At 48.9% G+C, this 15,530-nt stretch overlaps 1 protein-coding gene across 1 annotated transcript in view; it reads right to left on the bottom strand.

Annotated features, from left to right (window-relative positions):
- Positions 1–551: 551 nt before the first annotated feature.
- NKPD1 (NTPase KAP family P-loop domain containing 1) overlaps positions 552–15,530 on the bottom strand; it is a 124,625-nt gene continuing 109,646 nt past the window's right edge. Inside the window, exons 3-5 of the mRNA XM_073322402.2 lie at positions 14,988–15,119; positions 4,644–6,277; positions 552–788 (exon numbers count right to left, since the gene is read on the bottom strand). Coding sequence (XP_073178503.1) covers positions 552–788; positions 4,644–6,277; positions 14,988–15,119 — 2,003 coding nt within the window. The remainder of the gene's footprint in view (positions 789–4,643; positions 6,278–14,987; positions 15,120–15,530) is intronic.

Raw genomic sequence — 15,530 nt, 5'->3', positions numbered from 1 at the left:
CAGACCGAGGGGGGGGAAGGGGGGCTCCCCAGCCGGGCCCCCGGCAGACCGGGGGGGGGAAGGGGGGCTCCCCAGCCGGGCCCCCGGCAGACCGAGGGGGGGGAAGGGGGGCTCCCCAGCCGGGCCCCCGGCAGACCGAGGGGGGGGAGGGGGGGCGCCCCGGCAGACCGAGGGGGGGGAGGGGGGCTCCCCAGCCGGGCCCCCGGCAGACCGGGGGGGGGAAAGAGGGGGGGCCCCGGCAGACCGAGGGGGGAAAGAGGGGCTCCCCAGCCGGGCCCCCGGCAGACCGAGGGGGGGAAGGGGGGGCGCCCCGGCAGACCGAGGGGGGGAGGGGAGACAGAGGGGGAGGGGGGGACTCCCCAGCCGGGCCCCCGGCAGACCGGGGGGGGAAGGGGGGGCGCCCCGGCAGACCGAGGGGGGGGAAGGGGGGCTCCCCAGCCGGGCCCCCGGCAGACCGAGGGGGGGGAGGGAGGGACCTTCTCCCCTTTCCCCTCCGGGGGTGGGCTGCAGGCGCCCTTTAACGAGGGAGCCCCCGCCGTTACCGCCCCCACTCACCGCTCCGGCCGCGGGGGCTGCGCGCAGGGGGAAGGGCCGGGGGGCTCCGGGGTCCCGGAAGCGGCTTGGACGGCGGCTTCCGGTGGGGGCCGGAAGCTCCCACAGCGCGGCCCCGCCCCCGGCCTCGGCTGCGGGGCCGGTTTTAACCCATCGCGCGCCGGAGGCCCGCGAGGCGCTTGAGCGTCCCCGGAGCCCGGGGCCGGGATGCCCGAGACGTCCCCGGGGGGGGGTCGCTGCGTGTCCCCGGGGCCGGGATGCCCCAGACGTCCCAAGGGAGTTGCTTGTGTGCAGGGCTGGCTCTAGGGTTTTTGCTGCCCCAAGCAAAAAAAATTTTTTGGCTGCCTCTGCTTTTTTTTCTTGCCCCCGGCTCCACCCCAGCTCTGCCCCTTCCCAAGTCCTTCCCCAAATCCCCGGCCCTGCCTCCTCCCCCGGGCCTGCCACATTTCTTCTTGGTACAGCACCAGGAATCTGATTTAGATCTCCAGGGCAGCATCTGCCTCCAGACCCATGGTGTGGCTTTAGTGCTTTGAAAAGTGTAAATAAATCAAACCTCTCCATCCCAACTCTGAGAGCTGGGAACAGACTAGTGCCAGAGAAATCATCTTGCTGAAACTAACAGAAAGTGCATGGCATAGCAGGGCTGGATCGATGATGTGGAGAAGAGGAAAACAAGTGGAAGGAAATTCTAGCCCTATTAAAGTCAAAGGGAAAACTGCCATAGACTTTTAATAGGGCCACAACTTCACCCCTAAAGATTTTCTACAGGGCCTGGCTGACTGTAGAGAGCTTGGGGTTGGCCTGTGGAGATGATCTGTGGTATGCTCAAGCTGTATGGCCTGTTAATGAAGAGGCAGTTAAATAGGCCTGGTTTGCAGATCCCATTCCCCGCTCACTGAGTATGGCTGGCAAGGGACTTGACTCATCCCGCACATACAGGCGTAAAGCATGAAGGGTTGTGAACAATTATTCTCCAACATTCTTTATTCAGACTGACAAATTACTAGCAAACAAAGAAGACATCTGTGCCTTCTCCTGGGTTAGATGTACACCCTGTCTCACGGTGTACTACCAGCGTACATACAGCTATCAAAATAAATATTTTCTTATATAAATTATGTAGTTTAAAAGTGTGTTTCACTATGGATTGGATACTTTACATGTATTTACAGAAATCACAAGGCTTTGCTTTATTTGCTTGCTTAGTTTTGTTCTCTAAAAACAAAATTGCTATATTTCAGCTGAGACAATCATCATATTACATCAATGCACCCTCTTCCATCGGTTTTTAAGGCCAGAAGGGACCATTGTGATCACCTAGTCTGACCTGAATAATAACATGCCAGAGAATTCCATTCAGTAATTCCTGCAGACAGCCCAACAACTTGTGGATGAGCTAGGACAGATTGTTTGGAAGGACTTGATTGCAGTCTATGTGTACCCACATATGGAGAAGATATTTGATAGGAAAGGGCCTTTTAATCTAGCAGGCACAATCATAAGAAGATCCAATGGCTGGAAGATGAAGTCAGCAATGCTCAAACAGGATGTAAGACACACATTTTGAACTATGAGCATAATTAACCATTGCAACAGTTTGCAAAGGAATGTGAGAAATTCTCCATGACTTATGTCCTTTAAATTCACATATGGGGGTAACATTTTCAAAAGTGCCTAAGTGATTTAGTAACCTAAATCCCATTTTCAATGATATTATGGGTAAAATTTTCAAAAGTACCCAAGTAATTTAGGATCCCACTCCCCACATATTGAAAATGGGACTTAGGCTCCTAAGTTACACAGGCACTTAGCAAAGTTTTACCAATTGTCTGCTAGATTAAATATCTTCTCATGTAGAGGCCACGGTCAAATCACGATGTGACCTTCTTTTCAATAGGCTAAGTAGATTGAGTTCCTTTAGTCTCACTGAGATTCTTATAGCTCTTTTCTGAACCCTCTTTAATTTTTCACCATCCTTTTTAAAGTGTGGGCACAAGAACTAGACAAAGTATTCTAGGACTGCTCTCCTCATTGCTTTATACCACCTCCCTCTTCCTACTTCAAATTCCCCTACTAATACATCCACATGTTGTGTGATCTCTTTGCCACAGGATTGCACTAGGAGGTCATGTACACAAATCTGTACATCTGTGACCTAAATTTTCCATTTCCATGCTATAATATTATATTCTAATACCTGACAAGTTCTATGCAATGAAATCAAGAGAGCCTTTATTTGAATGCATGCACTCAGCGAGTTGAGACTGATCATTTAACCTTAACTTTGTATTTCCTGATTGTAACATGCTTCCTCAGCAGTGCCCTGCCACAATGGACAATGGGAAACCTGCAAAAAAAAGTTCTTTAACAGAATCACAGTTCTCTGCTCCTCCTGGGTGAGTGTAACATCCCCATAGGGGCAGCACTACTCCACAGAGGGGACAGGCTGCTGGTGCTCCTCAGATCTGTACCAGTGGAAGATAAACAGTCAAACATCCAAAGGCTGGGAAACTGATTGTTGGAACAACAGAGAAAACGAGAGTATAATAAAGTAGTAAAAGAGTAGAAAAACTTGGGGACGGAGCTTTGTGTAGCTTTAAATCAGCAAAATAACCGGCCACATGATGGCATTATAAGGCAAGAAATGAGACACTCTGGTAGGTGTTCTATACAGAAGCCTGACTGAGACTTGTTTCACTCTATTCATCTAAATTCAAAGGGAGAGAGATGCAGAGATGGAGCTAATAGGTGACTATAATGTTAAAACCAGTAGAGAGCTATAATTCCATGCACCTAATGCCACACTACGACACCTCATGCCTATGGGCTGCGCAAATCACTGATGCCAGCTTACGTAACTCATGGTGGTGCGCGTGCACACTCAGCTCATACCTTCACAGCTGATCATCATTCGACCAGCACACTCGCACCATAATTACAACACTTGGCACCTTCATCCTGTACCTGCATACTAGCATCCCTTCAAATTTACCAACCTTCGTAGTCACGGACTTACTTATCACCTTTGCTATTACACACATGGATCACTGCCTCCTGCTCCATTGCAGGGACACATCTCCATACACCGTACCTGGTAAACTGATTCCCATTGACACAGTGCTCTGGCAGTGTAAAGGGTCCTTATCAGTTTCTCCCACTTTAGGCCCCTTTATACTGCCAGAGCACTGTAAAGTGGCCTGAGTATACATGAGAATTCAGACAAGTTACCGCTCACTTACACACCCCACATCTGGTCAAGGGCACGTTCTGCTCAATACTTCATCCAAGAGAGCCAAACTGTGTGGGAGTGGCTAAGGGAAGGCTTCGGCTTAGTATTTACAATACTAGAGGAAACAATTGGTGTTTGTCTAGAGCCTGGTTTTGAAAAGTTGCTTCCAAATTTACATCTGCAATTTTGTGGGGGACAAGAATTGTGAGTGAAATTTTATTGCACTTAAATATTTAGGGAAAAGTTTTCAAAAATGGGCCCTGACTTTTGCTACCGCAAGTTTTGGGTGCCCAGCTTAAAACACCTAAAGTTGAACACTCAAACATCCGATGAAGTGAGCTGTAGCTCATGAAAGCTTACGCTCAAATAAATTGGTTAGTCTCTAAGGTGCCACAAGTCCTCCTTTTCTTTTTGCAAGTACAGACTAACACGGCTGTTACTCTGAAACCACTCAAAAAAATGTTGGCTTTAGCTATGTGGCTGCACGCAGGTAGTTAGAATCACTGTGCTGAGATGAGGCCACAATTATCTGGGCCTGCAATGTCAGAGGCCAGCTTTAGACTCTCTTAAAAAGGAGGACTTAGTCTGTTATTTTGGCTCAGATGAGCACTGTATTCTCTCAAACGTGAGAGATGGCAGCATTTAAGTAGTTTTGACTTAACTACCTAGGTGAGGGTAGCTGCAAATTTAGTCAATAGAAGCACCGGACTGATTTTCACTGAATCATTCAATAGTTCATAAATGGTAACTTTTTCCTTTTTTCCTTTCTAAGGCAAATAAGGGAAGTCTTTTCAATTGTTTAACTGCATTCCTCTAAACCAGAACACTGCACACCCTTAGACACCTGGGCAGACTTAGTTACGTTTGTATCATTGGCCTTATTCAGTGAATTAACTGCTCGAATTAGACCCAATTTTTGCCTTATTGAATGGTCCAGATTGATTGTGGACTTTAGAAAGGTGTTGGCCTCCTGTACTGTGAAAGGAAAATCATGAGACAAAAAATTCTCAAAGAGTTCTGGGTCCCCATCCAAGGCCAGGATATTCTCGAGGACTTTGTGCATGGAGTACAGCTCTTTACAGTTTTCCACGAAGATTCCCCATAGGGACTGGTACCTGAACTCCTCCTCCATTGGTCGAATCTGCTGCCTGTCCTGAAGGCACTGCAGCACCCAACTCAAGCGGCATGGCCATTGATTAGCCATGACCACCCATGCAGCCACGGACCTTGCAGACATTGTGTGTCTCATAACGTTCTGCTGGAGCATGAGTCTGATGGTGATGGGAATTGTGTTGACTATCCTTTTCATTTGGATAATGCTGTCTGGAATGTATGCATAGAGACAATCAGTCTCATTGTGCAGAGCATGAAATGCTTCATGAATATACCTCATAGCATGAGCATCGATTTGGCTTTGGTCCATTTCACTGGACATCTCCATATCTTCCAGGTTTATCATTTCCCCCTTTACGTTCTTGACTCCCCTTTCCACGTTTTTTGTGATGATTTTGTACATCAGGTCCTCCCGGCTCTGGACAGCATCCTGCAATTGCTGGATTTTGGACTTTGTGCCCATCTCTGGCATTGAAAAAGGCAAAGTCACCGTGCGGTTCAGGAACAGGTACCCATTGTCAGCCATTCCTTTCATGCAGCTGGTTTGTTCCAAACACGATGCAATGATGCTGGGATCTATCACCAGGATGAAAATGAATGGGGCGTTCGTGTCCGAGAGCAAAGTGTTTATTGCATTCAAAACCCCAACGACCCTCTCTGGGTAGCACATATCCAGACTGGTGATCTCCAGCACTATGCGCAGCCGCCGTCTCTGATAGATCTCCATGTAATACACAAAGCTGGTCAGCATCTCAATTTCCTTCTTCACTTGGCTCATGAAGCCTAGGTGGCTGCTAAACTTCTCGCTGTTTGTCATCTTCTCAATTTTCTGCTTCTGGCTGATAACCACGTTCTTAACCACAGAGATAACAGTCACTAATATTCCTGATCCAGACAGGGTGGTGGTAGTACTACCAATGACCTTTAACGCCCTGCTGTCTTTTAGTCCTGGTACAAAGATTGCCACTGAGAGCAGACTTATGCCTGCCACTAGGACAAACACGAGGCCTCCTAGTGTAAGGCAGGTCCGCCTGTTGAGAAGCCATTCGTCTTGGCTAAAGCCAGAGGCATATCTGGGCCTTTTCCCCATCACGTGGTAAAAGCTCAAAGGCAGGGCACCAAAGTGCTTGCGGATGCTTTGACAGAGCGTGGTGACCAGCCCTGCCCACAGCTTGTCGCTGCCAGCATATTGCCAAGCACTAAACCTGATGAAGATGAACTGAATGTTCTCCCTCCTCAGGTGGACCTCAGTGATCACAGGCTGGTAGAAGACCAGATACCACAGGAGAAGAAAATAGCCCCAACCTTCAGGTCTTCTTGGCTTTAGTTGTGATTTTCTCAGCTCCTCTTCTTCTCTCTGAAGGGATTCTTTGAGCATGCAGGCTGGAGAAGCAGAAAAAACAACTGGTTACCCTGCTGTATGGTACTGTGTCTCATTAAGGGGAGGTGGGGAGGCCCTACCAAACAGGTCATGTGGCCCGGATTTGTTGTCTTGCTGGGTATCTGAAATAAATTGTTTAATAGGGTGCCATAGGGATCTGTGCTAGCTTTGGTCTTACTTAATTTAACATCTTCATTAATGATCTGAAGAAAGGGGGCATATTAGAAAAAATGGCAGATGATTTTAAACAGGGAGGTGCTGCAAACTTGGAGGCCAGAGAAATAACATGAAAGGAGCTAGGGCGATTTGGAGAAGAGTCAGAAAAAATAAAATGGATTCAGCTTGAAAGATGCAGCCAGTGCATCCCAGGGAAATTATCCCAAACACACATACTGCAAGGGTGACAAGGAAGGTTGGTGTGTGGCAGTGGGCAGCAAATTAGACAGGAGCTTGAAATGTTATAAGGCAGTAGAAGAGACCATTGCAATGTGGTGGGCAGCATACACAAAGAATCACACTGCAGAGCAGGGGGACATGGCTTTGATGCAACTGTCCCTGGGACATTGTGTTCAGTTCACAGGTGTGCAAAGTAGCTGAATTAACTTTGCTGCTGGAATCTTAACTGTGGTGTTTCCTGACCTTTTGGAGTTTTAATGGAGGCTTTTTAAAAATATTTAACTTCCTTGTTTTGCTTTTGAGGAAATTGCATGTAATATGTGAGGTCCTGGGGTCTTGGACTCCAGTGAGTATTTGTCTGAGTGAAAATTGAAAGAACTGAAGTCTCCAGGATCTGGGTCCCAGCATAGTATTTCCATGGCTCCATATAGCTCTGAAATGTGCATTTTATTCAGGTGAGAAAGGTGGGATGAGCTCCTGTCTTTGCTGCTGAAATGTGATGTCTTTGGGGACAGATTGCTGGAAGGCAGCTGCCCAAGTAGTTTCCATGGGGATCCTGGCAGTAAAGAAGGCAGAACACAGTTTGTTTATAGAAATGAAAACAGAGACTTTGCAGAATATAGTAGGTTGAAACAAAAATCACTGAAAAACCCAGAAAGACTGGGGGCTGTGATTGTCACCTGACTCCGATAACAGGGTGTTTAGGGGACTGTTAGTTATGTATTACAATCCTCCCCATGCGAAGTGTCCGAGTAACCTCCTTTCTCTGTTCGGCCCCCTTGCCAGAGACTGCAGCATCCCTGAACCTTTCTAACTGGGCAGGAAGAACATACGTTGTGGCGGCACAAACCCAACCATGCCAGCTCACTAGCTGTCTGTGTATGGGAGCACGAAGGGGCATACAAATATTTAGTATATCTGGCACGTAAATACTTTGCAAGCCGGCTACACCAGTGCTGTATGAATGCCTGTTCTCACTTTCAGGTGACATTGTAAATAAGAATCATAGGCCTTGTCTACACTTGCAAGTTGGAGTGCATTAAATCAGTCCTCGGTGCCCTGACTCATGAGGTGTCCACACTGGCAAGGCACGTAGAGCACCTGGACTCCGCGGCTGGAGAGCCCTTGGTAATCCACCTCCACAAGAAGCATAGAGCTTTCTGCGCTCCAGTGTGGACGCCCTGGTCTATTAATGCACTCTGATCGGCCTCCAGGAAGTGTCCTACAATGTCTGTTCTAGCCACTCTGGTCATCACTTTGAAGTCTACTGCCCTGCCCTCAGATGACCAACCATCAGACCCGCCCTTTAAATTCTCTGGGAATTTTGAAAGTCCCCTTCCTGTTTGCTCAGCAAGGCGTGGAGTGCTGTCAGCGCATCTTTCCAGGTGACCATGCCTCCACGCGCCAGGCGATCCCCAGCGTGGAGCTATGGCGAGGTGCTGGACCTCACCAGTGTTTGGGGGGAGGAAGCTGTCCAGTCCCAGCTGCACTTCAGCCATAGGAATTACAATACCAATGGGCAGTTATCAAGGGCCATGATAGAAGGGGGCCATGACCAGGATGCAGTGCAGGGTTAAAGGGAAGGAGCTGCAGAACGCCTACCACAAAGCTGTCCCCACGACCTGCCAGTTCTACAAAGAGCTGGACGAGATACTTGGGGGTGATCCCACCTCCACTCCGAAGAGCACCATGGACACTTCAGAGGCCGTGGCAGCCCAGAATGCAACAAGGCAGAAGGAGGAAAGCGGGAGCGAGGGTGCAGAGGAGGACGGGGGCCAGGAGCCAGAGGACAGCTCGGCATCCATAGATGCATGCAGCCAGGAGCTGTTTTCAAGCCAAGAGGAAGGTAGCCAGTCACAGCAGATGGTGCTTGGGGAAGAACAAACAGCAGAGGATGTGCCCGGTAAGCAGCTTTTATTTTGAGAAGGGAGTTGTTGGGTGCGGGCTGTTGGGGCAAGGAGGGTTGCAGAAAGAAGGGTTAGGTCTGCATGCATGCCTAGATGCGGAATAGGGCAGTGGTGTAGTCTCTCACATCGCGGTAATCGGCCTCAGTGATCTCACTGAAGGTCTCATCCAGAAGCTGGGCAATCCGCTTATGCAGGTTCCTTGGCAGAGCTACCGTGCTCCTTGTCCCAGTAAGGCTAACGTATCTGCACCACTGTGCCATGAGGGGGTGGGGGGCACCATCGCTGCACACAGGCAAGCAGAATATGGGCCAGGGCGGAAGCCGCTTTGTTGTAGAAGACCCTCCCTTGCTTCCCAGGTCACCCTCAGCAGTGAGATATCTTCCAGGACGAACCCAGCCTGTGGAAAATGTGGGGACAGTGTTGAGTATAGGGGCCCCCTGCAGCTGTTGGCTCTCCCCAAGGCACAGGACCCCAGAAGACAGTATGGCCCTGGATCAATCAGTCCCCCCTGTCCCTGTGGTTACTCACCATTTCGGGGCTCTTGTGGGTTATGTGTGCTCACTTTGGGATGGGCAAATTATGCTGTTGTGTGCACTGTGCTTGTCTTTACGTTCAGCCAAATCATTGCTCTGACTAGTGTGACCAATGCTGCCTCTCTTAAATGTTGCAGATGCAACCTTGAGATCCCAGCCGTCCTTGTTATCAACGGCTGAATGGCTGCGCAGCCTCAGGGAGCGGCCACTAAGAAGCAAGGACCTTCTGCATGAAGTCATTACTGAAAATCAAAAAGTACAGGAGTGGCGGGAGACCAAAAGGAGGGTCCGCCAGGACAATGCGGATCGCTGGCAACAAACCACAGAGCGGCTCTTAAGCATTACGGAGCGCCAAGTGGACTCAATGCAGGCGCTCATAGCACTGTGAACAGAGCAGATCCGCGCCCCCCCCCCACATCCCTTACCCCAAAACTCTTTCCCTTACGCCCCCATGTCACCTCCAACCCATTTTCCCCAACATCCGGTTTCTTATCGCCACCAGCTGCCTCCAACACCTGTAGCTTCACCACCCAGCCCTGAAAACTAGGACCCTGAGCCACTGCACTCAACCCCCATCACCATGCATTTTAGCCAGCCTGAAGAGCAGCACTCATTGCACAGCACTCCAGACAGGAAGGCTGAGTATGATAACAGGATATACACAAATCTGTGACTCTTCCGTTCCCCACCCCGCCCCCTTCTCTCCTCCCACATAGCACAGATGTGTCAGGCCATGTGTGTTTCTCCAGCAGTTGTGTTTCTTTTCAATAAATGAATTATTTTGGTTTTGGATACATTCTTCATTAAGTAAAAGATAGCACAGCCCAGGAAAGCAACAGGTGCTGCTAGTCAGTGTATCGTACGTAGCAAACACAGATGCCTACTAGCATTGGAACCACGGCACTTCACTCCCGTGCAGGGCACCAAACATTACTGGTGGCTTTCAGCATTGAATTGCTCCCTCAAGGCATCCCTAATCCTTACCGCCCTGTGGTGGGCCCTTCTAATAGCCCTGGTCTCTGGCTGTTCAAATTCAGCCTCCAGGTGTTGAACCTCAGCGGTCCATGCCTGAGTGAAGCTTTCACCCTTCCCTTCACATATGTTATGAGGGGTACAGCACGTGGCTATAACCGTAGGGAATGTTGTCATTGGCCAGGTCCAGCTTCCCATACAGACAGCGCCAGTGGGCCTTTAAATGGCCAAAAGCACACCCAACAGTCATTCTGCACCGACTCAGCCTGTTGTTGAACCACTCCTTGCTGCTGTCAAGGCTCCCTATGTAGGGTTTCATAAGCCATGGCATTAAAGGGTAGGCGGGGTCTCCAAGGATCACAATGGGCATTTCCACTTCCCCTATGGTGATTTTTTGATCCGGGAAGAAATTCCTGGCTTGCAGCTTCCTAAACACGCCTGTGTTCTGAAAGATGTGTGCGCCATGCACCTTTCCAGACCAGCCTACGTTAATGTCCGTGAAACACCCACGGTGATCCACAAGCGCCTGGAGAACTGTCAAGAAATGCTCCTTCCGATTTATGTACTCAGAGGCTAGGTGGTCTGGTGACAAAATTGGAATATGCGTGCCATCCATTGCCCCTCTGCAGTTAGGGAAACCCATTTGTGCAAAGCCATCCACAATGTCACACATGTTGCTCAGAGTCACGGTTCTTCTGAGCAAGATGCGATTAATGGTCCTGCACACTTGCATCAACACGATTCCAGCGGTAGACTTGCCCACTCCAAACTGGTTAGCAACCGATCGGTAGCTGGAGTAGCTAGCTTCCAGATTGCGATTGCCATGCACTTCTCCACCGGCAGGGTGGGGGTGAGCTCAGCACACAGTCCCATAAAAGTGGCTTTCCTCATCCGAAAGTTCTGTAGCCACTGCTCGTCATCCCAGACTTGCGTGACGATGTGATTCCCACCACTCAGTGCTTGTTTCCCAAGCCCAGAAGCGGCGTTCCATGGCGGTGAGCATGTCCATGAATGCCACAAGCCATCTCGTGTCGTATGCATTCTGCGAGTTGACATCATCTTTGGACGCCTCACTATCACTTTGGAGCTTAAGGATTAACTCAACTGCAATTCATGACATGCTGGCGAGACCGATCAGCATGTTCCTCAGCAGTTCGGGATCCATTCCCGCAGACCGAAAGGGAAGACAGAGTGCGCCATACAAACGCCGTTGAAAGATGGCGCCAAACGTGGACGGAAGCACAGGGATTGCTGGGATGCAAAGCGATGCATCATGGGACATTGGGACAGGAGCCAGGATGCCCTCCATCCCCCTTCCCACAAGCCTCAGCGCCAGAATGGGAAGAGGTGCTCTCTAAAAAAGCGGCCCATAATGCACCACTCCGAATGCCGCTGCAAATGCTGCAAATGTGGCCACGTCACTGAGCTTGCAGCTGACAGAGTGAACATACGGAAGCGCTTTCCCTGCTGCTGTCTCTGAAGGCTGGTTTAACTCCCAGCACTCTACATCTGCAAATGTAAACAAGGCCATAGAAGATTAGGGTTGGAAGAGACCTCAGGAGGTATCTAGTCCAACCCCCTGCTCAAAGCAGGACCAACACCAACTAAATCATCCCAGCCAGGGCTTTGCCAAGCCAGGCCTTAAAAACCTCTAAGTATGGAGATTCTACTACCTCCCTAGGTACCCATGCTAGTGCTTCACCACCCTCCTAGTGAAATAGTGTTTCCTAATATCCAACCTCCCCCACTGCAACTTGAGACCATTGCTCTTGTTCTGCCATCTGCCACCACTGAGAACAGCCAAGCTCCATCCTCTTTGGAACCCCCCTTCAGGAAGTTGAAGGCTGCTATCAAATCCCCCCTCACTCTTCTCTTCTGCAGACTAAACAAGACCAGTTCCCTCAGTCTCTCCTCATAAGTCACGTGCCCCAGCCCCCTGATAATTTTCATTGCTCTCCGCTTGACTCTCTCCAATTTGTCCACATCTTTTCTGTAGTGGGGGGCCCAAAACTGGACATAATACTCCAAATGTGGCCTCACCAGTGCTGAATAGAGGGAAATAATCACTTCCCTCGATCTGCTGGCAACGCTCCTACTAACGCAGCCCAATATGCCATTAGTCTTCTTGGCAACAAGGGCATATGGCTGACACATATCCAGCTTCTTGTCCACTGTAATCCCCAGGTCCTTTTCTGCGGAACTGCAGCTTAGTCAGTCGGTCCCCAGCCTGTAGCGGTGCCTGAGATTCTTCCATCCTAAGTGCAGGACTCTTGAACTGGTCTTTGTTGAACCTCATCAGATTTCTTTTCGCCCAATCCTCCAATTTCTCTCGGTCACTTGAATCCTATCCCTACCCTCCATCATATCTACCTTTCCCCACAGCTTAGTGTCATCTGCGAACTTGCTGAGGGTGCAATCCATCCCATCAGCCGGATCATTAATAAAGATGTTGAACAAAACCGGCCCCAGAACCAACCCCTGGGGTACTCTGCTTGATACCAGCTGCTAACTAGACATCGAGCCGTTGATCACTACCCGTGGAGCCCGACAATCTAGCCAGCTTTCTATCCACATTATAGTCCATTCATCCAATCCATACTTTTTTAATTTGCTGGCAAGAATACTGTAGGAGACCATATCAAAAGGTTTGCTAAAGTCAAGATATATCATGTCCACTGCTTTCCCCATATCCACAGAGCCAGTTATCTCATCATAGAAGGCAATAAGGTTGGTCAGGCATGACTTGCCCTTAGTGAATCCATGTTGACTGTTCCTGATCACCTTTCTCTCCTCCAAACGCTTCAAAATGGTGGAAGTGGGCAGCATTATCTCTAAAGTTTCACACTGTTTTGTTTTTGAGTGTGGTTATGTAAAAAAAATTCCTACATTTATAAGTTGTACTTTCACGATAAAGAGATTACACTAGAGTACTTGCATGAGGTGAATTGGAAAATACTTCTTTTGTTTCTCTTTTTTACAGTGCAAATATTTGTAATAACAAATATAATATAAAGTGAGCACTGTGCACTTTGCATTCTGTGTTGTAATTGAAACCAATATATTTGAAAATATAGAAAAACATCCAAAATATTTATAATAAATTCAAATTCGTATTCTATTATTAAGTGTGATTAAAACTACAATTAATTGCAACTATTTTTTAATCTAGTTAATTTGCTTTGCATTAATTGCTGGCCTTAACTGCAATTAATTGACAGTCCTACTAAATGTCTTTAAAAATTTGGGCCTAGCAACCTATCTGCATGTTTAGGTGCCTAAATAGCTTTGGAAATCTGGCCCTAAGTGACTGAGGAGCCTAAGTCCCATTTTGAAAGGTGACTTGGTAGCTGATTAAAAGTGTTTATATTGGTAGTGTGTATTTTGGCAAAAATAAGCTATAACTAATAAAGAAACTGATACAGAAAAATCAGCAATACCTCCTTTAGGAATGGATGTAACTATATTGATACTTCCCTCAGCACGGCTTCAGTTACACTGATATAAAATTATAACTTTTGTTTACTGAAATAAGTTTTACCATTATGGACACTTTCAAAACCAATGTACACTGGAACACCAGAGTTACAAACTGAGCAGTCAACCACATACCTCAGCTGGAACCAGAAGTATGCAGTATTGTGTTTCATTTGTCTGGTGAAGCCATCGTGCCCAGGGCAACAGCACCTTTGTGCCCAGAGTCCCAGTCAACGTTCCCTCTAATTTTTGACAGGCCGTGTGCACAAAAAATTTCTTCTGTGCAAATTGCTGGTGTTTCGCTGTGTGTGCGGGGTTGGGGATCTGTGGGCGTGCGCACACACACAGAGCTTCGAGGGAACAGTGGTCCCAGGACAGTACAAGTATATCAGAGCGATAAATGCCGGGGAGGGAGAGGAATTCTTTAAGCTCAGTACCAATGTGGACACAAGAACAAATGGATATAAACTGGCCATCGGGAAGTTTAGACTTGAAATTAGACGAAGGTTTCTAACCATCAGAGGAGTGAAGTTCTGGAACAGCCTTCCAAGGGAAGCAGTGGGGGCAAAAGACCTATCTGGCTTCAAGATTAAACTCAATAAGTTTGTGGAGGAGATGGTATGATGGGATAACATGATTCTGGCAATTAATTGATCTTTAACTATTCATGGTAAATAGGCCCAATGGCCTGTGATGGGATGTTAGATGGGGTGGGACTGGAGTTACTACAGAGGATTCTTTCCTGGGTATCTGGCTGGTGAATCTTGCCCACATGCTCAGGGTTCAGCTGATCGCCATATCTGGGGTCGGGAAGGAATTTTCCTCCAGGGCAGATTGGAAGAGGCCCTGGGGTTTTTTCGCCTTCCTCTGTTGCATGGGGCACGGGTCACTTGCTGGAGGATTCTCTGCACCTTGACGTCTTTAAACCATGATTTGAGGACTTCAATAGCTCAGACACAGGTGAGAGGTTTATTGCAGGAGTGGCTGGGTGAGATTCTGTGGCCTGCGTTGTGCAGGAGGTCAGACTAGATGATCATAATGGTCCCTTCTGACCTTAATATCTATGAACCTATGAATCCTCGCTCCGACGCGCAGCATGCCTACGTTCTGGGGAACCCCCTGAGGACAGGGGCCTGTAGAGCCCCTTGCTGGGAACACTCACTGCCCTTGCCTTGGAGCACGCTACCAGACACCGAGGAGCTGACCTCCCATAGCATGCGGGGATCAGGTACAGGTCACAGGCTGCAGCACACAATGACCTGTTCACTACCAGGCTAGGCGGGAGTACACTGGTGTTCCTCTCTCGCTCTCTCCCAGCAGCCTGTCTCGTGCCAGCCTACCATGTTCCACCCAGTGCCCCCTAGGTATTCTAGCAGGTCTGAAAGCACCAGTTCTCCTGCGGGGAAACCCCAAAGCATCCCTGAGCCCACCTGTAATTTTATCAAGCAGCGAATTAAAACGGCTCCCGACGGGACAGTAGAAGCCGATGGTGACGGGTGTAGCGGTGTGCAGCAGTGTCTTGGAGAGGCAGCAGCAGTAAATATCATCTTCAGTCAGAAAATCTGGGGAAGAGGAGGCATCCATAAACACAGAGAAATAAACATACCTGCTGCCCCTCCTCCCCCCCATCTGTTTGGCTGTTTGCATTGTAATCAGGGAGTGGCTGGGCTGGACAGGATGTGTGAGAGCCCTTGGGAATGCACAGGGCCAGTAGCTGTGACCCTGTTCTCAGTCTCTTTATTAGCATCAGAGGCTCCACGCAGCAAATTTTTTTCCAGGGACACATTTTACTCTTTCTTCAGAGCAACAAATGTTTTTAGCTCATCCTTCAGGGATCCTCAGCTCAGCACCTGCTAACCAGCCAAGGGGCCCATTCTCAGTGCCCAAGCAGTGCAATGGGAGCAGAAGCCTTCAGTAACTCCCCAGCTTGTACAGCTGTCTCCTACACCTCCCTCCCTGGAACCCCCTAGTGC

Source organism: Lepidochelys kempii, chromosome 23 (assembly GCF_965140285.1).
Source record: "Lepidochelys kempii isolate rLepKem1 chromosome 23, rLepKem1.hap1, whole genome shotgun sequence".
In the NCBI taxonomy this organism is placed as follows: Eukaryota; Metazoa; Chordata; order Testudines; family Cheloniidae; genus Lepidochelys; species Lepidochelys kempii.
Note: the sequence above shows the minus strand (reverse complement) of the source record. Positions and strands in the feature narration are given on the sequence as shown.